Here is a 24,565-nt window from a genome sequence, read left to right on the forward strand (position 1 = left end):
AACAGACGATCAACTGTTGGGTAAAGGCCTAAAGCTCTACAAGTGAATTTCTACTTTCCAGAGCTAAACTTATCCTGTGGGAAGGCAGCTCAGAAATAACAAGGGCTGCTACTGAAAAAACATGGTTTTGTTGTAGAAAAATATTATGTAACTTTTCAGGAATTTGCCTCAAACCTAAGCCACAACACTTCAGTATCAAGCCGACAAAGATTTCAGCATTGCCCTCACATGTGACCAGTGCTTTTCTGTTATCTGATTGGCCTATACTCCCTTAAGCTCATATTGCTGTTCCAGCAAATCTTTTAAGATCTAAAAGTTTCTTCTGATAATTTTACATGCCCTAAATTAGTTCATGAACTATAAATTTCACTTATCTCTTTCCCAAAGGTGCTACAGGTGATTAACCAAACATATATTTTTAAAAATTTCATTCAATCTATGTCTAAATTCCAGGAGACGCTTTATCCATTTTCCCTTTATACAGAAAGTGACTGGTTTTAAAGTGAATTTTATTATTTTATAAATAGTATGGTTAAGAAACATCAAAAAGAAAGAAAACATTTCTGTACACCTTTTGCCCTAAAAAACCACATTTTCCTGCATTTGCTTCTAGTCATTATATGTATACCTGCAAGTAAGATTTGACCAAAGTTTATCACGCACTTATATGCTGGGTGCTTTTCTGTCCCATCTGCTACCCATCCGGACGCAGGTGCTGCTGTCACCCACATTTGGAAATGTGGCAACTGAGGTGGAGGCTGAGCGATTGGCTTGAGACCCCTAAAATCAGGCTTCCTCTCTTGCAGCACAACCCACCATATCCACCCTTGTCACCACTGCGGGACCTGGGCACAAGGGGAACTGATGCAATATGCTGATGCTCATCCCGCTTGATGCACTGTGAGTAATAAACTGTCCTTTGTCTCTGTCCAAGAACTCTCGCATCTTCTGCCAACATCCAATAAACTGGCGGGCTACCCTGTTCACTTGCAAGTAGGGTAGAAATCTCAGATCCTTCACAGTTCTTGACACCTCCTAAGGCACAAAGCCATTCTGTGGCAACTAAACCCAAGAGGAAGCTCTTTGCCATGTGGCACTAAACCAGCTGGGGTCTTCCACCCACATGTCCTAGTCCTAGCCCTAGCCCTCTCATCAAATCTAATCTTTCTTTCCCACAGCAACCCTTCAAGACTCCTAAAGCCCCATTCCACTTCATGTCTTCCCCTCTCCAAGTAAAGAACCCTGAGACCTTCAACCACCCCACAGAAGTCAGTTTTGTGTCAGCACTATGAAGCAATGACAGCCACCACATAACTCTCTGGCAGCCACAGAGGACATCAGGGCAATCTTCCGGCTGCCTGACTTGACTGCTGCCCTGGTTTGTCCCCACGGTGTGTGCTTGGCCGACTGACCTCACATGCAGGACTCACAGCTGACTTGACTCAAACAGCAGGATCCTGGTTTGGCTCTAATGAACATGCTGTCCTTTCTTCACTAGAGGCGTCACGTAGACTGAAGGCTCATGCACTGATACAACTTCTGTCCAGTTTGGCAGTGACCCCCCCAGCAGCAACCTTTCCCTAAGCCTTTTTCACCCACCAGGTTACCAAAGCCCAAGCTTTCCTGCCCCGAGGACGCCCAGCTTAGACCTGTCCCCCACAGTTCAGTCACTTTGTTATAGGGGAACAAGGAGGGCAGCTGCCCTGCTCTGAGTGCCCCAGGCTGGTTTCAATGCTCTTAAACCTTCGTGATCCACTCTCTAATTTTGTCAGAAGATAAGTTCATGGATTTTTTTTTTTACACGTCTGACTTTTTTTTTTTTTTTTTTTGAGACAGAGTCTCACTTTGTTGCCCGGGCTAGAGTGAGTGCCGTGGCATCAGCCTAGCTCACAGCAACCTCAAACTCCTGGGCTTAAGCGATCCTACTGCCTCAGCCTCCCGAGTAGCTGGGACTACAGGCATGTGCCACCATGCCCGGCTAATTTTTTCTATATATATTTTTAGTTGGCCAGACAATTTATTTCTATTTTTAGTAGAGACGGGGTCTCGCTCAGGCTGGTCTCAAACTCCTGACCTTGAGCGATCCACCCGCCTCGGCCTCCCAGAGGGCTGGGATTACAGGCGTGAGCCACCTCGCTCGGCCTCGTCTGACTTTTTAAAAAAATTTTTTTGTAGAGATGGGGGTTTTGCTATGTTGCTCAGGCTGGTCTAAAACTCCTGGCCTCAAGTGATCCTCCTGCCTTGGCCTCTCAAAGTGCTGGGATTACAGGTGTGAGCCACCGCACCCGGCCTAGTTCATGGGTCTTCTGCACAGGGACTATGTCCTTGCCCTTTGCAAATTGCCTTTAAGTATTTATTCTCTCCCATCTATTTTGAAAACAAGCTTTCTGGTTATTTGAATCACAAAATCTGCTCAATCAGCAGATTTATCTTATGCTAATTTTGGTTTCTGAAGATGACTGTGCTGTTTTCAACAATTTGGTTTGTGGGACTTTTCGTAGTATACTTCACTTGATCTTAGCCAAAAGGCCGAGAAGCAGTCATAGTATAGTTCTTTGGCAATGACAACTTCAACATTTAAGAGTTCAAGCACATTCCCTTCAAAGATAAATATTAGTAGGAAAGACTGGTTTTCCAATCTTTCAAACTAAACTACCTTCTGAATTATATCTAAATTTAAAATCAGGCCACACGCAGTGGCTCATGCCTGTAATCCCAGAACTCTGGGAGGCAGAGAGAAGAGGATTGCTTGAAGCCAAGGGTTCGAGAGCAGCCTGGGCAACATAGTGAGACACCATCTCTACAAAAAATTTTAAAAATTAGCCAGGCATAGTGGTGTGTGCCTGTAGTCCCAGTTACTTGGGCTCAAGCAATCCTCCTGCCTCAGCCCCGGGAGTAGCTGGGGCTACAGGCATGCTAAGTTTTTCTTTTTTGTAGAGATGGGATCTCTCTCTTGCTCAGGCTGCTCTCAAACTCCTGACCTCAAGGAATCCTCCTGCCCTGGCCTTCCGGAGTGCTAAGATTACAGGCGTGAGCCACCATGCCCTGCCCCTATCTCTTAAAAATAAATAAATTAAAATAAAATAAATTTAAAATCATAATTTCCATTAAATTTCAACAAGGACAGCCAGGCACAGCAAGGCCAAGGGTGGCTACTGGCATCTAGTGGACACAAGACAGGGACAATTCCACACAAATAACCCACATGCACACATCAAAAGGCAGTCTGCAATGCACTCCCACTGAGAAACACTGCTCTAAGAACTACAAATGCAACTGACAAACTGTAGGGTGCCTATTACATATAACACATAGTTCTGGGGATGCAGAGATAGGAGGGAAAAAGACAAACAGAGCCCTCTGCCTGAACGGAAACCCGCTGAGCTAGACAGCTACACCACAAGTTATAAAGCAAAAGGCGAGTGCTGAGGAGTGCACAAATAACGGGGGCACGGTGGCGCTGGTGAACCAGAGCAGACACCAACAAGTCACCCAGCCAAAAAAAGCCACCACCACCACCCCCGCCACACTGGCAAAACCCCAGTTTTGTGTGTGCACTAATCCTTTCTTGTGATCCCAGTCAGGGACTGTAAATCCTGCCTAGTCTAAACCTGTACCGTCCAATACCTGGTTAGTGTGTACTTGAAACGTGACTCTTCCAAGTCGAAATGTGCTGGCTGAACACAGTGGCTCACACCATAAAAAACGGCGGAACAAAGATGTAGAGGACAATGTTTGGACACTATTGACATTAAGTTGGTATTATTCAAACTGGTGGTTATAAGTTAAAGAAGTCAACTGAAATCCCCAAGATAACTCTAATAATAAACACAGAGGAAAGAAGGGAATCCAAATGGTACATAATGAAAAATCAACTAAATATTTTAAAAAGGCAGTAATGGAGGAACTGAGGGGAAAAAGCATATAAGACATCCAGCAAACAAAGAGCTAAAAGCCAGAAATAAGTCTTTTTTTAATTACTTAAAATGTGAATGACATACACTCTTCACTTAAGAGAGGATGCCATTGAACATCATGATGTATTGAAAAAGAGAGGGGTAGGGGGGAGACAGAGAGAGGCTGCCAGAATAAATTTAAAAACATGGGCCACCTATATGCTGTCTACAAGAGACTCACTTTATATACAAAGCCACAAAGAGGTTAGAAGTAAAAGGATGGGAAAGTATACTCCATGCAAGTAGTAACCAAAAGAGAGCTGCAGTGGCTGTATTGTTATCTGACAAAATAGATTTTAATTCCAAAAAGATTAAAAGAGATAAAGTACATTATATATGGATAAAAGATTCAACCCATCAAGAAGATCTAAGAATTATAAACACACACAACTAACAACAGAGCCCCAAAACAGATGAAGCAAAAATCGACAGAACTGAAGAAGTAATATGTTCTGAAATAGTTCTCCCATCCAAGTACTAACCAGGCCCGACCCTGCTTAGCTTCCGAGATCAGACGAGATCGGGCGCGTTCAGGGTGGTATGGCCGCAGACCTGAAATAGTTCTAAAATAATAAAGACTTCAATACCTCACTATCAAAGCAGCAGAATATAAATTCTTCTCACTAGCACATAAACACTGTCCACATTAGGCCACAAGTCAAGTCTTAATACACTTAAAAAGATCAAAATCATACTAAGCATCTTTTCTGACCACAAAAGAATGCAACTAGAAATCAAAACAGAACAGAAAAACCTCACAATTATGTGGAAATTAAACATACTCTTGAATAACCAATGGGTCAAAGAAGATACCACAGGGAAATCAGAAAATACCTTGAGACAAACGAAAATAAAAACATGGCATACTGGGGGGAGAAGGGGTACATACACACCTAATGGGTGCGGTGCGCAGTCTGGGCGATGGACACGCTTGAAGCTCTGACTAGGTTGGGGCAAAGGCAATATATGTAACCTAAACATTTATACATCCATAATATGCGGAAATAAAAAAAAAAAAGGAAAAGAAAACATGGCATACCAAAACATAAGGGATTCAACAGAAGTAGTGCTCACAGGGACTCTATAGCTATAAGTAACTACATTGAAAAAGAAGAAAGATCTCAAATCAGTAACCTAACTGGACACTTTAAGGAACAAGAAAAGAGCAAACTAAACACAAAGCTAGGAGAAAAAAATACATATGATAAGAAATAAAGGAGAGATAAATGGAGAGGAAAAAAAGAAAGAAAAAAGGGAAAAAATTAACGCAAAAGTTGGTTCTTTGAAAATATCAACAAAACAACAAAACTTTAGCTAGACTCACTAAAGGAAAAAGAGAGAAAACTCACATTACTAAAACCAGAAATGAAAGTGGGGGCCAGGCATGGTGGCTCATGCCTGTAATCCAAACACTCTGGGAGGCAAAGGGGATCACCTGAGGCCAGGAGTTCAAGATTACTATGAGCAACACATCGAGACCCCATCTTCACAAAAAACAGAAAACAAGCCAAGCATGGTGGTGAGCACCTGTAGTCCCAGCTATTCAGGAGCCTGAGGCAGGAGGATCGCTTGTGCCAGGAGTTTGAGGTTGCAGTGAGCTACAATGATACCACTGCACTCTAGCCCAGGAAACAGAGTGAGACCCTGTCTCAAAAAGGAAAAAAAGAAAAGAAAGAAATCAAAGTGGGGACATTACTACCAATCTTACAGTAATAAAAAGGATTATGAGAGAAGACTATGAACACTTGTATGCCAACAAATTAGATAACCTAGATGAAATGGATAAATTCTTAGACACACACAATCTTCCAAAACTGACACAAGAAGAAATAAAACATTTAAATAGATCTGTAACTAGTAAGGAGATTGAATCAGTAATCAAAAACTCACAACAAAGAAAAGTCCTGAGCCAGATGGCTTCACTGGTGAATTCTACCAAACATTTAAAGAATTGACACCAATCTTTCTTGAACTCTTCCAAAAAACTAAAGAGGGGGGAACATTTCCTAACTCATCCTCTAAGGCCAGCATTACCCTGACAACAAAGCCACTACAAGAAAAGAAAACTATAGACTATAATCCTTGTGATTTTTGATACAAAAATGCTCAGCAAAATGCTAACAAACCAAATTCAGCTGTGTATTAAAAGAATTATATAGGGCTGGGTGCGGTGGCTCACGCCTATAATCCCAGCACTCTGGGAGGCTGAAGCAGGCGCATCACTTGAGGCCAGGAGTTCAAGATCAGCCCGAGAAAGAGCAAGACCCCATCTCTGCTAAAAATAGAAAGAAATTAGCTGGACAACTAAAAGTATATAGAAAAAATTAGCCAGGCATGGTGGCGCATGCCTGTAGTCCCAGCTACTTGGGAGGCTGAGGCAGGAGGATTGCTTGAGCCCAGGAGTTCGAGGTTGCTGTGAGCTAGGCTGATGCCAGGGCACTCTAGCCTGGGCAACAAAGTGAGACTCTGTTTCAAGAAAACAAAACAAAACAAAACTTATTACAAAACTACAGTAATCAAAACAGTGTGGTATTGGCATAATGATAGACAAACAGACCAACAGAACAGAATTGAGAGCTCAGAAATAAAACTCCCACATATATTCTCAACTGATTTCTGACAAGAATGCCAAGACCACTCAGTGGGAAAGAAGAATCTCTATAACAAACGGTACTGGGAAAACTGGATAGCCACATGAAAAAAATGAAGTTGGACCCTGACCTTACTTACACAATATATAAAAAATTAATTCAGGCCGGGGATGGTGGCTCACGCCTGTAATCCTAGCACTCTGGGAGGCCCAGGGGGGCAGACTGTTTGAGCTTAGGAGTTCGAGACCAGCCTGAACAAGAGCCAGACCCCGTCTCTACTAAAACCAGAAGGAAATTATATGGACAGCTAAAAATATATACAGAAAAATTAGCCAGGCATGGTGGTGCATGCCTGTAGTCCCAGCTACTCGGGAGGCTGAGGCAGTTGGATCGCCTAAGCCCAGGAGTTTGAGGTTGCTGTGAGCTAGGCTGACGCTATGCCACTCTAGCCCAGGCAACAGAGTGAGACTCTGTCTCAAAAAAAAAAAAAAATTAATTCAAAATGGACCAAAGACCCAAATTTAAGAGCTAAAACTATAAAACTCTTAGAAAAAAGGAGGTTCACTCCAACTCTGGGAGTTGGAGGTTGCAGTGAACTATGATCACACCACTGCACTCCAGTCTGGGTAAGAGAATGAGACTGTGTTCTGATAGAAGAAGAAAAAAAAAAAAAAAGACACCATCAAGAATGAAAAGGTAACCTACAGAATGGGAGAAAATATTTACAAACCATGTACCTGATAAGGGTTTACTTATTTATTATTTATTTTTTGAGACAGAGTCTTACTCTGTTGCCTGGTAGAGTGCCTTGGTGTCAGCTTAGCTCACAGCAACCTCAAACTCCTGGGCTCAAGGGATCCTCCTGCCTCAGCCTCCCAAGTACCTGGGACTACAGGCGTGCTACTACGCCCGGCTAATTTTTTTTTTTATATTTTTAGTTGCTCAGCCAAATTTCTTTCTATTTTTTAGTAGAGACGGGGTCTCACTCTTGCTCAGACTGGTCTCGAACTCCTGACCTCAAGCAATCCTCCCGCCTCAGCCTCCCAGAGTGCTAGGATTACAGGCGTGAGCTACCACGCCCAGCCCTGATAAGGGTTTAATATCCAGAAAATATACAGAACTCCTACAACTCAACAATCAAGAAACAAGCAGCCAATTAAAAATGAGCACAAGACTTAAATAGAGAGCTGAAAAAAAAAAGACTTAAATAGACATTTTTCCAAAGATATGCACATAATAAACACACAAAAACATGCTCAAAATCTTTAGCCTGAGGCAAATGGAAATCAAAACCATAAAGAGATACTACTTCACATCAACTAGGATAGCTATAACTAAAAAAAAAAAAAAAAAAAAAAAAACAAGCAGAATAACTAGTGTTGGCAAGGATGTGGGAAAAATTGGGACCCTGTATGCTGCTAGTGGGAATATACAGGATGTTTGTAGCCACTGTGAAAATCAATTTGACAGTTCCTGAGAATGTTAAACATGGAATTACCATATGATCCAGCAATTCTACTCCTACATATACATCCCAAAGAATTAAAAACAGGGACTCAAGGACTGAAGCGACACCTGTATGCCAACATTCACAGGAGCACCATTCACCATAGCTAAAAGGTAGAAACAACCAGTGGTCATCAACAGATGAATGCATAAACACAATATGGTATATCCATGATAATTAGTCATCCATAAAAAGGACTAATGTCCTGATACATACTACAACATGAATGAACCTTGAAAACACTGTGCTAAGTGAAATAAACCAGACATAAAAGGCAAAATATTCTATGTCATTTATATGAAATATCTACAATAGGCAAAGTCACAGAGGCAGATAGTAGATTAAAGGTTACCAGGGGTTGGGAACGGGCAATAAGAGTTACTGTTTCATGGGTACAGAGTTTCTGTTTGGATGATGAAAAATTTTGGAAGCAGATAATGGTGATGGTTGCACAACACTACAAATGTAATTAAAGTCAATGAATTACATACTTAAAATTGATTAAAATAGCAGATTTTATGTTATATATATCTTACCAAAATAAAAAAATTAAAGCAAATATACACTTTTTTTAAAAAGGAGAAACTTTCGGCAGGGCACGGTGGTTCACGCCTGTAACCCTAGCACTCTGGGTGGCTGAAGGCTGAGGCCAGAGGATCGCTTGAGCTCAAGAGTTTGAGACCAGCCTGAGCAAGTGCAAGACCCTGTCTCTACTAAAAATAGAAAAAATTAGCTGGGTGTGGTGGTGCACACCTGTAGTCCCAGCTACTTGGGAGGCTGAGGCAGGAGGATTGTTTGAGCCCAGGAGTTTGAGGTTGCTATGAGCTGGGCTGATGCCACGGCACTCTAGCCTGGGCAACAGAGCAAGACTCTGTCTCTCAAAAAAAAAAAAAATTAAAAAAAATAACAATATATACATAGAACCCTACAGATGGTCCACTCCTTATGCATAACTTATGCATAACTCCAATCCTAATGGTCAGAATACTCTATTTTAAAACCAGAATCTAAAATAAAGAATAAACAAAGATTAAAATAAACAACTGATCAGACAAATATTATGAGATATAGTATGGTTATTAAACATTATGTTCATGAAGAGTTTCAAGGCAATGACTAAATAAGTATGAAAGTATGAAATAATTATGAAATGGTTTATAAAAAACTACATTAAAAAAGGCTAGAAGGAACTATGCTAAAGGTTAAGAATGAATACATTCACTGGGCTAGAGGCTTCCAGAAGGTTCACCACCATACCCCTAGTTTCTAAAAGGCAACACCCCAAAACTTACTGAATTGAATTTAAAAAAATTTTTTTGAGACAGGGTCTCACTGTGTCACCCAGGCTCATCACTGCTTGCAGCAGCCTCAAACTCCTGGGCTCAAGCGATCCTCCTGCCTTGGCCTCCCGAGTAGCTGGGACAACAGGTGCATGCCACCACACCCGCCTGATGAACTGAATGTCTTGATCAGCGGATTACGGGTAATACTTTCTTCCTTAGACTTCACCTCAGAATTCCAGACAAAAAAATTTTATAGAAAACCAAACATTTATTTGTTTGTTTGTTTGTTTTTTTGAGACAGAGTCTCGCTTTGTTGCCCAGGTTAGAGTTGAGTGCCGTGGCGTCAGCCTAGCTCACAGCAACCTCAGACTCCTCGGCTTAAGCGATCCTACTGCCTCAGCCTCCCGAGTAGCTGGGACTACAGACATGCGCCACTATGCCTGGCTAATTTTTTCTATATAGATTTTTAGTTGGCCAGATAATTTCTTTCTATTTTTAGTAGAGACGGGGTCTCGCTCTTGCTCAGGCTGGTCTTGAACTCCTGACCTCGAGCGATCCACCCACCTCAGCCTCCCAGAGTGCTAGGATTACAGGAGTGAGCCACCGCGCCCGGCCAGAAAACCAAACATTTAAAGGGAACAGGCCAGGCACGGTGGCTCACACCTGTAATCCTAGCACTCTGGGAGGCCGAGGCGGGCGGATTGTTTGAGCTCAGGAGTTCGAGACCAGCCTGAGCAAGAGCAAGACCCCGTCTCTACTAAAAATAGAAAGAAATTATATGGACAGCTAAAAATATATACAGAAAAATTAGCCGGGCATGGTGGTGCATGCCTGTAGTCCCACCTACTCGGGAGGCTGAGGCAGGAAGACTGCTTGAGCCCAGGAGTTTGAGGTTGCTGTGAGCTGGGCTGACGCCACAGCACTCTAGCCCGGGCAACAGAGTGAGACTCTGTCTCTGTCTCAAAAAGAAAAAAAGTATAAAATAAAATAAATAAAGGGAACAAAGCTGAGCTGCTATGGTAACAACGCGGAGTCTCTGGGAAGTGCTCACCTCCCATCCACCCTCCCCTCTCTGCACTGCAGCCAGGGCATTTACTGGGCAGCTCCTAAGAACCAGCACCCTGCTGTGCAGGCCTGGGGCTAGGCTGCCATTCCTCTATCAGCCTGGCTCTGCTTTCACCCCAACTGGGTGGACCTCAGTAGAGTCTGGGTTGAAGGTCCCCATGCTGGTCCAGTCCCTCCAATGCAAGAAGATCTGAGGTCCAGGTGTGGGGTACAAGTAGGGACCCTGGGGAGGTCAGTTGCCCAGAATGCCTTAACTGGGGAAGAAAGAAATGCTTCCTTGTAATGCTCTTCATTCCAACCCAAGGGGCTTGGGACTCAGATGGGACTGAGAAGAGGGCAGTGTGCGCAGGGATGAGAGCAGTCCTGGCAGTGGCTTACTGTCTCCAGGCCCAGCTTCCTCAAATGGAAGGTGAGGCTGTGGCCTAGACACTCCCCAAAGCCTCAGCCCAAGCACACTGGGATGCCACCACCCAGCCTCCCCCTTTGGCATAGTGGGACTTTGGCCCACTGTTCCACAGGCTTTGCCAACATGAAACCAGGGGAGGCCTTGGCGTGAGCTGGGGCAGAGCCTGCCACCAGCAGGCCACCCTCAGAGCCGGCTTGCAGGGTCTCAGGCCACTGAGTCTATATAGGGTGAGACTGCCCAAGCCTTACTGCTTAAAACCACACATTCATTCTCCTCATTTACCAAAGAGCCACAGATTAACCGCTTGTTTCTCGTTATCAGGAGAATACAAAGTCTCAATTAGAAAAGGGACATGTGGTCTAATGGTTCTGGCCATCCTCAGGTCCCTATGGCATTTAAGAGCTGTGGTCACAGGCTGGCCCCTCACACCCTGTGCCCTAAGCCCCACCAACTTTCAAGCCTAAGATCTAAAGGACTCATCTTAAAAGTAGACTGGAAACTCCTAGGTTTAAACATTCTGAGCATGTACTAAACCATTACAAAGCACATCTTTCCTTTGTTATCCAAATAATTACCAAAATAAACTATAAGTCCAGTATTTACTGATGAAGTTCCGAGGACTTTTAAAAAAAAGGCATGATCTCATAATCAGCATCAAGAAGAAAGCATCTATACAAGCACGTTCTACATTCTGCTTTGGCAAAGTAGCCAATCTGCCCATAAAAAAAGATTATGTACAAAGGCAGGACTGGGTCAGACACAGGGAAGGGCCTGAGGCTCCGTGGGCAAAGCAGGGAAGAAAAGGAAGAAAGAAGGTGGGTGGATGTAGAAGACCAGGAAAGATGGGGGACACTCACGCACAAGGTCAAGGTTGTGAGCCAGGGTGGCTGGAAGGCTACCCAGCGTCCAAGTGAGGCTACCTGGTGGACAGATGGTACAGGTCCAGGAGAAAAAGCAGGAATGGAGACAGGTAGGGGAATCCTTCCCACCCAGCACAGTAACTTAAGGTAGGGGCCCCAGAGACAAAACAGACCGAGAGGAAGGCAGGAGACTAAGGAGGCCCATGTCTGAAAGTGAGGAGGACGCAGCAGCAGGACAGAAGCGAGGGTCACGCTGGCCACAGGACTGGGGGCTGGGATACTGCCCAGGCTCCAAAGGCTCGGGAGGCAAGCGATAGCCTCTGACCCAGGGCTGCAGAGCCAGAGGTGTGACAACAGAGGGGAGCCCGTGGGCTTGGTGTGAAGCAGTTTCAGGGAGGTGGGAGAAATGGGGCCTGCAAGCTAGAGTTAAGTACAGGACAAGTCTCTGTCTGACAGGTGAGGGGATCAAAGGATGGAGAAAAGAGCAGACATGACATCAAGAGGGTACGAAGGCCCAGGGCAGCCACTGTTAAGATGAGCTCAAGTCTGTCAGAAGGCAGGAGTCTGAGAGACATGGGGAGCTGGGCTGTGGGGGCAGACACTGGGGGGCACAAGCCCCAGAAAAGACATGGGGTGAGGGGAACATGTGGGCAATTGGGAAAAGGGATTTGAGACACGTGGGAGACATGTGTTGGAGGGTACCAGCAGTAAAGCCCCACAGGTGTCCAGAGGGTAGAGAGACAGATGCAAAACCAAGGGGGAAGGCAGAAGCTCTTGATAGGAATGCTGCCTTCTCCCACAAGAGGTCAAAGAAGGTCTCCTCCTGACAGATAAGGCCAGGCACACAGGAGCCAGGAAGCCAGGAAAGAACAGGAGCAGAGATACATACTCAGTTTCCCTGTGTCGATAACCACAGATCTGGAAAGCTCAGGACCCCCAGAATTTTACAGAACCAGTGCAAAGATGTGATTCTGCTTGGGAACCCAAGGCTACACTCCCTGCCTTATCACCCTAGAGGGACAGCCCTCTTCTGTGCCTCTGCTGGCTGCCTAGACTAAGAACCTACTTAGGAGCAAAGAGATATGCCCAACAGCACACACATCACCTTAAAGAACAATCTGATAAGAAGTGGAAGTGTTCAATACTCACAGGAACAATAAGCCCTTGCCAAGTCAATAAATTAGCTTCATCAACCTGGATGTTACGGAAGTTTTTCATTCCACATTTGCGGATTTCTTCAAGCTCCTGTTGATTAACAAAGCATAAACGGGTGTCAAATAGGGAAAAGCACCACATATTAAGATCCCTCCTGACTCCCTCAAATTAAACCAAGTGACGACACCACCGATGACATAATTTGGCAGTGAGGGACAGACCGTGTCTGGTGTAGTTAAGGAGGCATGGAGCCGCAGTGGTCCCCTCCATGAGGTCGCTGCCTCTACCCGTGCCCCAGACCAAGGCCCCCACCTCAGTGCACCCCCTGGACATGATGGGGGAACCGTGCTTCTGTGGATGCACCACCTCCTCTCTGGGTTGCTCACCTGCCTGTTTAAATACCCCCAGCACCCTGCACCAGCAGACACGCAGCAGGAGCTACACTGAGGTGCTATTGACCCGACTTCTTCCAGGCAAGACTTACTAAGCACTGACTACGCATCAGATGCCGAGAACACAAAGAGGAGTAACACTGGGATGAAGAGCAAACCAGAGGCAGATGCACACCCACAAAGCTCTCTACCCAGAGCGATCTCAGGACTCCACAATGTGGGCATGCAGCAAAAAGAACTATCCAGGCTGGGATGGGGAAGGGGACGGGAAACCGTCACTGAACCTCGGTTTCCTCAGTTGCTAAACAGGGGTAATAAGACCTAGAGCTGCAGAAAATGAAGGGGAAGCCATGCTGCAAGCCACAAGACCCCTTGCAAATAATGAGGGGTGATTATTACATAAACAGTCAATGTGGCAAATGCTAATTCATCCACAAAGCGCAACTTCACGACGTCAGGACATGTCTGAGATGTCTGTCACTTGATTTTCAACTGTGCACCAGCCTAACATCTCCTGTTGCCTCCCAACACCTCAAGTGAACATCCGGCAGGTGTTATAACCCAAGCCGTCCAGTGTGCATCCTCCCACCAGCACACCAGCCTTGCCAACAATCTTCCACTCTCAGACCCCTGGAGCGCCACTCCACCCCGCCACCTCAGCCTGGCATCTGGCACGACAGCCTCCTCCACACCTCTCAGGTGCCTTCTCTCCTACAGCCCGAGCAGCACCCAGCTGAACCTTGCCTCCTCTGCCAGGCTGCTTCCTCTGGCCCAGCCCACATACCCTCCAGAACTGGGAAGGCCCCTCCTTGTGGGGTGTCACGGCTCACAAGAGCAGGGGCTCCTATCCGCCCCCACAGCAAGCCCAAAAGAGCCTCTGCACCCTACAGTCCCATCACACAGCGGCAGTTTGTAAGGCACACGGGCTACACAGGCACAGAAACAGGAAATGAGCCAGTGTCACAGAGTTGGAGGATGCACAGAGCGCCTGGCCCAGAGCAGCCAGAGAAGGAGAGTGCATTAAATGAACCAACACACAGAAGCGACAGTTGGGACACGATGGTGCCTCATGGCAGGCAACAAGCACGAGTTTCCTCCCACAGGGTGCTTGTCAACCCTATCTGCCCACCACAGCCACCTGGACCTGGGCCCAGCCCCAGAAGTTCTGGTCCAGCAAGTGTGGGTGGAGCCTGAACATGGGATTTTTAAGAAGCTGCGCAGTGAGAGGAAATGCGCTGCAGCGCCGAGGGATGGATCCATTTCTAAGACAGTCCCAAAAGTGCTGTGAACAGGGAGCAGCGGCGGGGGCTGAGGGCCCAGTGGTAGGGGATGGGGTGGCCTGGCCCCTCTTCCTGAGCCTACAGGAGAGGAAAGCATGGAACCTGAGGGACCGCTCCAACCTGCCACCTGGTCCTCCTAACCCAGAACTCATCAGAAACACCTCCCTGGGGATTATGCAGCCTAGGCAGACTCAGGAAGGGGAAGAGGTCCCAGGCCCACACTACCACTCCATCCACTCCCCAAACTCAACATAGGCTTGACAAGGGCAGGGGTCAGGGAACCCCAGCACTGCCAGGCCTGGCTCACAGCGGTGCTCCAACATTTGCTTAATGACCAGGTTAGCGAATGGATGGGAAGCCAGATCTTTGGAAGGAGAAAAGGAACTGTGATGGAAAGATTGTCTATAAATAGTGTACCAATGCTACATTTTGGCTTTCTGGTCCTTGGCTCAAGATATTAGAGTAAGACATTTGGCTACGGACAGAAGATATCATGCATGTTCCTTAGGGCCTGAGTCCTATCAAACAAAATGCTTCAAACCAAATACAGCCAGGAAAAAAACATTCCAGCTAGAACTCTGAAACTAGACAACTAAAAAAGAAGAATAATGTTGGAGACGATGTCCAATAGCCATGGGAGAAAAAAAATGTTAAAATAACCTGTAAATCCACATGCTAACAATATGAAGTATGGGCAATAAATGCAAGAAGGTAAATTTCACAAGAATTACAAAAATAGGGCAAGATGGGACTCAAGGGCAACATGGCAGTGAAAAGCTGTGTCTCGCTCAGAATGAAGGGAGGAAGCAGAGAGCACTGTGGGCAGGGGTGCAGGGAGGGCTCCTATCAGTGCTGTGGCATCAAGGAGATTCATGACATCAAGATAACAGCACTCCTGCCCTGGAGAAGAATGGGCACACTAATGACACTAATGACAGCAGAGTTGGGAGGCTCAGAGAACTCAAAGCAGGGTTACCAGGCAAACTTTCAACTCACTTCGCTGTTAAATTCAGCTCTCCAAAGACAGAAGAGGCACCCACCTTTGCATAATTCTAACCAGTAAGGAAGAACTGATTAGAAGGCAGAAGTGAGAAAAACGGAGATAAACATGCCCTGTCGTCCTCAGGGAATGCTGAGCACCCCATAGTAGAGGGTTTCTCAACAGGGTGTTGCCAGCATCCAGGCAGGACTCTGCACCTGAGCATCCTGAGCCCTTCCCACGAGATGGATGCCAGGCATTGTGACACTGCCCCACCTCGATTTCCCAACGTCCCCTGGAGCCCCAGCTGAGAACCACTAGTGCTATCAGTGGCCAGGACAATAAACGTCCTGCATTGCAAAAGACAGCCCTGCAGACAGGAAATGTTTAGCCCAAAATGCCCGTCATGCCTCTAAGTCCTGAGGAAAACAACTTCAAGAAGATGGATTCAAATCATTCAGAGAAAAGATAGTTTTTATCTGAAGATCTCAGACTCAAAAAGGCAAAATGACTCAAACCCTCAGGACGGCAAACCCTCAAGCAAAACGGTGCTCCTGTAACTGAGAATGGTCCTGATAATGAAGAATGCAAAGAAACTAATGTAAATGCAAAGAGTTTGAATTCAAAAGGATACTACAAATGATGGAAGAAAGACCCTGCAAAGAAAAACTGGCCCAGCTCTAGAAGAACAGAGTTAGGAAGACCAAAGCTTAGAATGACAGGAGCTTACAAAACATGCCCCCACAAAGGTTTGTTTCAGTTGTACTCAGAGCAAGAAGTGGCCTGAGTCAGCTGCTCAGGGCTGATGGTGCAATACTGACAAACCAAGAGACAAGAGTTCAGAGAGAAAGCAGAACCAGCCAACCCACACGTTCCTTCCCCTGGCAGGGACAGCAGGCTTCCTAGCCAGGGCAGGTGGCCCCGGAGAAAGAGCACAACGCTTCTCAGAACGAGGTCCACTGCTGAGCTCAGAAGTGGATTTAAGGGTATAGAGGGAACCTGAAAGAACTCAGGGGTGCTGCCCAGCTCTTGAAAAAGGAAAAGGCCAATTCCCCAAATTCCATCCAGCCTTCTGGGTGGCAGAAGGGGGCTGCTACCCAAGAGCTTGGCAAGCATTCACAAGAGTGATGGCTCCCGGGCCCCAGCAAGGGCCAGAGCAGGAGACTGCTCCACACTGCCAGCACGCTGCCACCCAGCACAGGTGTATGCACCTGAGTTTTGGCAAAGTAGTTAACAAAGTCTCTCTTTCTTTTGGGGGGAGTCTACGATGAGGCCTAGAAAACTGTTCAAAATCTCCCAGGTAATCCTCACACAAGGCTAGGTTGGAGAACCCCTCAGGAGTCACTAATTTGTGGTCACAGTCCTCTTTAAGAAATCCAAAAGCACTAGACAACTCCTCCTGCACAAAAAAACATATAGGAAACCAGCTCAATGAGCCCAACTAATACCCCTTGGTGTAGCCTAAATGGGCAGTACGCAGAATCCCAGGTCAGCCTGGCGATTTCCTCCCTCTGTATCTTTTTTCCAGGATGTCTCCTGGCAGGACGGCCACAATTGGCTGGCCTATCCCCAGCCCCATGTTCCAAACCTGCTCACCTTTCAAAGCCTTTCTCAAACGCCCCTTCTTCTAAGAAGTCCCCAGAGCCCTGGTTAACATGATGCTCCTTTCTCTCAACAGCCACTATATTTCTGGACAAGAAAGGTAAGTAGAGGCTGGATCAAGAAGAGCTACGGAGACTGTCTAACACTAAAGAAGCGGCAGCGTGGAGTCATCCTGGAGGGAAGCAAGTGGACAGAGACATGGTCAGGTGCCACACATGCAGGGAGGAACAAATGCTCACAAGCCTGAGGACTGAAAAGTCTCTAAGAGTCCTTAAAGACGAAATAACATCCCAAGTATTAGAATGGAATTCTTTTAGAGATACAGTAACGGCCTGGACATGGTTCCAAAGAGTTAATTAATGCTTCACCTGGTACAGGACATGAGCCTTAGCAGCAGCATGAAAAACTGGCTGGTTTAGATCAAAGGTGTGTGTGCGTGTTTAATGTCCACGCCACCCTGAGCTATTCAGAGCCAAATGCCAAATCCAGTCTGGGACCCACACTTCAGAAAACCGCATCAAATGGAGGTTGCTCAGGACAAGAGCTAAAAGGACCTTATCCTACCAGAAACAATCAAAAGAACCAGGGACTTTTGGCCTGGAGAAGAGATTTGAAGATGTCATAGTATCTGTCTTCAAATGTGAAACGGTTCACCTGCAAAAGAGGGGTTCAATTTTCTAAATGAGTGAAGAAAAAACAATCAGGGCCAACAAGTGTTAGCTATTCCAGGCATCTTTTGGCTCAGTACCACAACTTTGTTAGCATTTAATGCCACTTGCATGTGGCCCAAGCCCCCTGATCAATGGGCAGCAAGTTGCCATGTCATTATAGATCCTGAAGTGGGTGGAAGGAAGCAGGTAGCCACTGGCTGAGGCTGTCAGCAAGAAGCCACCTGCACAGGACAGGGCTGTGCTAGACGCCCTGTTGGGTGTCCTCCGAAGCCAGTGCCACCGGAGCAGGTGAAGGAAGGGTGGTACAGAGAAATAATCAGTGAGGCCAGTCAGGGATGGTTCAGATGTCAGATCAATGCTGTGGACAGTAGGTCTCAATGCAAGGGCACTTGTACAGTGTGAACAAGGATATCCAATATCATCGTGTCATTTTACATTTGTTAAATGAAAAAAGGTGTGTTATATTCCTAAAAAAAATGCAGAAAGCAAAGCTTGACACTTAACTACAGAAAGTAAAGCTGACAACATCTTCTTGGCTGTTGAAGCTGAGTAAAAAGACCTGAGAAATGCTGCTCTAAGGAATCTTCAGGCCAGAGCAAGGGAAGCCCAGCGGACACCAACGGAGGGGAAAGAGCTTTGTGGAAGAAAGGCTCTGAGATGGGCCTCAAAGGAAGCGGAAAAGGAGAACTACTAGAAAGAAGAGAACAGGTGTTTGTGTGTGGGAAACGTGCAGACGCAGGAGAGAAATCATCAGGGGCGTGAGGGAAGCAGCAAGTAAGTGGGTTTGGCTGGAGGCTTTACTAATGCTGGGGCACTGGCACCAGGACCGGGCCCTCAGCCAGGGCATCCATCCGAGGGCCCAGGGGGGTGTTCAGTACTCACATGCACACAGGCAGGGGGTGGGGGAGGAGGGAGAGACTAACTGTGCCTAGGCCCCACCAGGGACCTGCTTCCTGAATCAGCCCCAGGGCGGGATCGGCATCTTGTCCGGTTAATGCTCAGGTGACTGCAATACGCACCACTGCTTGAGAACCACCACATTCGTATCACCTAGTCCTTTAGCAAGGAAAAAAATCAAGGCCCTGATTATGGAGTGTCATTTCCACAGCTAGAAACAAGCTCCTGAAAGGGCTAAAACCTCCCACTGAGCTAGGTACACAGAAGCAATGGAAGAAATCTGACCGCAAAAAGTCAGAGATCACAGAAACCCAGAAGTTGTTCTGAAACTTTTTTTAAAAAGTGAATGTTTGAGCCAGGTGCGGTGGCGCGTGTCTATAGTCCCAGCTGCTCAGGAGGCTAAAGAGGACTACTTGAGCCCAGGAGTTCGAGTCCAGCCTGGGCAACATAGAAAGACTCCATCTCTAAAAAATAAAATACCTAAAAAGTGAATGCTTACTGTGGCTTATACTGCTTATTTTACTGTTATCTATTCTGAAGATTCCCATAGGCAATAAAATCAGAATATTCCAATTCCCAACCATTTTCTTCAACATTAATTTTATGTGAGATACATAACAATGATGTTTTGATTTAGCAGGTGGTTGCTTTCAATGGTTGCCAAATCGCCAGTGGACTAGAAAGAGCCTATGGAGCCGGACAGACTTGGGCTCAAAACCCGCCCTACCCTTCACACCAGAAAGCCCAAGTCTACTGTCTCACCTGAGAAATGGTGAGAAACCCACTTCACAAGGCTCTGTTGAGAATTACAGGAAATTGTATACAGTGTTTAATACTTAGCATACCTAGTAGGTATTCAATTAGTGTTAATTTCATTCCCTTCCATGACTGTATCACATTTCTTAAAATCCAAGAAAGTGTCAAGGCACCAATATACATTCTGTATTCTTCATAACATGACTTGGATATGATATAGTGTTGATAGTCTATGACCAGAACTCACAGCGTCTTAAATTAGAAATCAGTTATGTTCATGGTTGTTAGCACAGTGTTTTCACAAATGACCTGAAACATAAGGCAGGGATCTTGCTAGCAGCAAGCATATCACCAGGGCACTCTTCTCAAAGGCATCAGTTTGGAATGTCATCACCTTTGAAATTCAAACAAAGAAAAGAAACAGATGCTAGGGAAGAGGCAGTCCTGGCATGAGAAGTGGCTGATCACAACATTCTGCACTGTTTACAATTCCCAGCACATGGGACATAATCAGAGCTTCACCATACCCGAGATGGGCCAGTGAGGCATATTAGACCCATTTTACAGATGGTAAAGCCAAGGCTCAGAGAGGCCCAAGTAACAGAACTTGTAGAGAGCAGGCCCAGGACTAGAACCAGAGCTGGAATCACTCTGTTGTGAACATCTCAGCTACCCAAAGCAGTGGGTTAGAGTGGTTAACACTTCCATCAGAAACAGGTAGGCCGGGCGAGGTGGCTCACACCTATAATCCTAGCACTCTGGGAGGCCGAGGCGGGTGGATTGTTTGAGCTCAGGAGTTCGAGACCAGCCTGAGCAAGAGCGAGACCCAGTCTCTGCTAAAAATAGAAAGAAATTATATGGACAGCTAAAAATATATAGAAAAATTAGCCAGGCATGGCGGCACATGCCTGTAGTCCCAGCTACTCAGGAGGCTGAGGCAGGAGGATTGTTTGAGCCCAGAAGTTTGAGGTTGCTGTGAGGCTGACGCCATGGCACTCTAGCCCGGGGAACAGAGTGAGACTCTGTCTCAACAAAAAAAAAAAGAAAAGAAAAGAAAAAGGTAGAGCAGCTGGGATCCTAGGAGAGCTCAGCTTGCTCTGGAATAGTACTTCCCAATATTTGCAACAACAAAAGCATGAACACATACAGTATTTTCCCCAGCCCTTCGCAGCTAACCAGTGTCTGCACTGTGCAAGGAATGTTTCTAGGCTCCTCCTGTCCAGGCAAAACAAAACCTGGCAGATGGACTGGATGTCTGAGCAAAGTTACACAAACCTGCCTTAAATCTATCACATACCAGCTACACAACTGGTAGGACATTAGTAACTTGAAACAGCTACCTCCTGCTTTTGTGTAACTCTATCAAAGTGACTAATTTTAACACAAACGTAAACTTTCCAAGTTTGCACAAGGCAACGGCTGGCAGTGACACTAAATCCTGACTTTGAATATAATTCAATACGCTGCAAATCTAAACATAAGGCTTCAGAGCCCTTGAATGTCATTCTCTTGTTTCAATATCCACCAAATGAGGCATGCCCCATGCCAACACACCATCCCTTCCACAGGTCAGCAGTATTTATCACAACTCATACACTCAGCTGTTACCATAACTCTACGAAGTCCTTTCATTTTCCTCTTTGTACAATACTGAGGCTGAAACAGACAACATGAACGAGCCAAAGGCAGAAATCAACATCTGAACTCAGATCCCTGTTACTCCACTGCAGCACACCACCTCTGCACAGGTGGGTCCCAACTCAGGAGGTCATTCTAAGAGGACATGACTGAAGAGAACACTCGAACACAGGCTTCAAGGAACGTACTGCCCACAGCTCCCCGGGCAGCATGGCGGAATGCGGCCAAGGCCCCAGCTGAGCAGGCTCTCACATACGCAGCTTCTGGCCATCGGGCCTCACTCCCGGAATGTGTTTCCGTCTCCCTCTGAACACGGGTGTGCCTGGTATGCCTGACCTACATTACACACCCCAACGTCCAGGGGCCCCCACCAGTCTGAGAGCTCCTCGAAGGCTGGAACACCAACCTCTTCAAGTCTGTCCACAACACACAAAATGACACAAAGTCTGACACAGGACAAGGGGGTACAATGGGAACTCCTGTGTAAAACACATGGAGAATCCTTCTGGAAGCTTAGGTTTCTGTGTGCTGAGTTTTCTTAATAAGAGGTCCACTGGTATGAAGCAGACATTTTACAAACCACCTCAGAACACACACAGTGGCCCACACCTGTAATCTCAGTGCTTTGGGAGGCTGAGGCAGGAGATCAAGACCAGCCTGGGCAACATAGTGAGACCTTGTCTCTACAAAAAAATTAGCTGAGCATGGTGGCATGCACCTGTAGTCCCAGCTACTAAGGTTGAGGCAGGAGGATCACTCAAACCCAGGAGTTTGAGGCTGCAGTGAGCTACAATCAGGCCACTACACTCCAGCCTGGCCGACAAAGCAAGGCTATCTCTTAAAAAAGAAAAAAAAAAATTTGAAAAAGGGCTCAAAGGTTGTTCAACTTCTGAGTTATACCCTCTGCCCCACCCATGACAGAGTCAGGCTGTGGCCCCTTCTCAGAAAGACACAGAGCACTACCATGAGTCCCAACTTTGACACTAGTGACTGCTTGTGGTTGCAAACATGCCAGCTACACTAGGAGCTGTTAAAATAGAATTTCACCCCCTGCTGAACTATGCTAGGGAGGTGGAGGCAGAATTGGACAAGAAAGCGAAGTACAGAAAACTATAATCACCTCAGGCCTGGAACTGTCAAAAACCAGAACAAAACGCAAACAACCCCCTAACCTGAAATGAATCCTCCTCTCCACCCAGCCCTCCCTCAAAACCCAAAGCAGCCCTGGAAAAAGCAGGAGCAGGGCCAGAGAGCAGGAGATCTGGGCAGTGGGCTCGGCTCTGCTGCTGGCCTTGGCCTCCTCACCCGTAAAGTGAGGCCACTGGCATCTGCCCTCCAAGGCCCCTCGAGGCTCTGCAATTCTAAAGAGACTGGGTGTGACAAGGGCCAGCAGGAGAAACTGAATGGCCACCAGAAGCAATTTTCTTAGCTTTCTGCTTCAAGGCTGAAAGAGAAGACAAGAAGCAACGGTATTATTTCTGGGACTGCAACTACGTGTAGAGAGTTGCCTTCAAACCCCCACCCACTGCTTGTCACCTGTCACAGCCTTCCAAAGCACCTGTGCTCATCTTTGGACACAGTGACTGTTACTGCACTGGACGTCTACACAGGACAGGAAGAGAAAATGCACAGGGTGAAATTCCGAGAAAAATTTTGAGTTCAAGAGCTGTTCCATTTTGTTGGGAAGAGTAAGTGTTTTTAAACAAAGAAATGTTCACACAGCTAAGTAACCCTTTCACCAACCCTCCAGAATAGGTTACCTGGAGGTAGGGCAGCACCACAGATGACAAGCGGCTCTGCCTCAGTGGTGAAGCCATGTCCAGGCAGGCCCACCCCTAGCTGGCCCCAGCCCACCTTTGCAGCACCATCTCCTGCCACTCATGCAAACCCTCCCCTCCTGCCAGGCTGGTGGCCTCACTGCCCTGGATCATGTCTTGCTCATTCCCAATAATATCTACAAGTAGCACACACTCAGTATATGCTAACCACTCTGTATATATTAATTCATTTAACCTTCACACACAAATGACGTAATTAAGGCACAGAGAGGTTAAGTAACTTGCCCAGGATCACTCAGCCAAGACATGGCAGGCCCAGGATGCAAACTCCAGAACCTGAGCATTCACCACTATGCTATAGTCTCCCCCTCAATAGCTTTGCTCTGTGCGAAAGCCCCTCTCCTCCCCCTTTTTTTACTGGTCGAGGGGAGTTAGGTTTATCTATGTCCTCCAAGCACACACAGGATGAAGCTGGTCAGAGACACGCACAGGCAAAACCTCCCACAAGTGGAGTGTCATTCTCCTGGATGCTGCAGTTCAGGATACATGCGTATATATCTGACCCCTCAACCTAAAGGCTATGGCATCTCTCTGCCACCTGTCCTTAAGTCCATCAGCATCGCCCTTACTGACACCCCTTCACAGAGAGCCAGCTCTTCCAGCAGCTGGCGAGAGAACCTGCCCTGCCAAGGCCGGCCCTGCAGAGGGAGGGCTCCTAGTTCTGGAAGAACCAGGTGCACTGGACATGCCAAAATAGGGTAAAACCAGGCCAGCTTCCCAGTGATTCTGAAAGGCACCTCAGGGGCTGGCCTAACTAAAACCCACAGCGGGGACAACACAAGGTCAGAAGCAGACAGCCGGTATGATGGAGTAGGTAGACTGTCTTTGGGTCTCCTCAGGGCATCTCTCATAGCCACTGCCCACAGCCATTCTAGAGGAGGAACCTCCCCGGCCACCAGATCCCTTTCTTCTTCAACTGCTGAGACCCTACTCATTCTTAAAGGGCCAGGCTAAGTTCCACTTCCTCCTTAATGTCAAGGGGTCTTTCCCTCCCCTCCATGCCACTATTCAATTGGCATACATCCAGCACACAGTGGACACCCCCTCTATGAACTCCTCAAGGGCAGAGCCCAGATGAGCTGAGTCTCAAGGGATAAGAAGTTACCCTGGTGCAAAGAAGAGATAGAGACACCAATCAAGAACTCGAGAGTTCGCAAGGCATGCTGTGTTTAGGGGATTCCACAAGCAAGTGGGGAGAGACCAGGCTGGCAAGACCAGACCTTGAAGGAACATGCTAAGGAATGTGGACTATTTAATCCGCAGTCCCAGCCTCATTCTCACCCGACTGAATTCAGTTCCAATCTCTGACTGAATTCAGTTCCAATCTCCGAGAGCTGGGCCTGGCCATGCGCATTTCTCTAAAGCTCTGCATACCACACACTACCCTGATGCACTGCTGGTTAGGAATCGTGTGGGACAGAGGGCAGACTGACTGGTAGGGAGCACAACCCCCTGAGGAATCGGAAGCAGGTGTCCCCCACAGATGGCAATGGCCTGAACTAAGGCAGTGGCAGTGGAGATAGAGAGAAGAAAGAGACCAGAGATGGAAGGTGTGGTTCAGCAGAACCTGGCAGGTGGCTAGACACAGGAGGAAGGGTTGAGACAGGCTTTCCCCAGGTTTTTGCTTGGGAGACTGAGCAGAAAAGTGGACCATTAACTAAGCAAGAAAGATAGGAGTAAGAGAAGTAC

At 46.6% G+C, this 24,565-nt stretch overlaps 1 protein-coding gene across 2 annotated transcripts in view; it reads right to left on the reverse strand.

Annotated features, from left to right (window-relative positions):
* The window catches only part of UBE2L3 (ubiquitin conjugating enzyme E2 L3), a 42,436-nt gene that overhangs the window by 12,922 nt on the left and 4,949 nt on the right, over nucleotides 1-24,565 (reverse strand). The window contains exon 2 of one of the 2 annotated variants that reach the window (XM_045535132.1): nucleotides 12,818-12,913. The exons of the other annotated variant lie outside the window; for it this stretch is intronic. Coding sequence (XP_045391088.1) covers nucleotides 12,818-12,913 — 96 coding nt within the window. The remainder of the gene's footprint in view (nucleotides 1-12,817; nucleotides 12,914-24,565) is intronic. 2 annotated transcript variants of the gene reach the window in all.

The sequence above is a fragment of the Lemur catta genome, chromosome 21, assembly GCF_020740605.2.
Source record: "Lemur catta isolate mLemCat1 chromosome 21, mLemCat1.pri, whole genome shotgun sequence".
NCBI lineage: Eukaryota > Metazoa > Chordata > Mammalia > Primates > Lemuridae > Lemur > Lemur catta.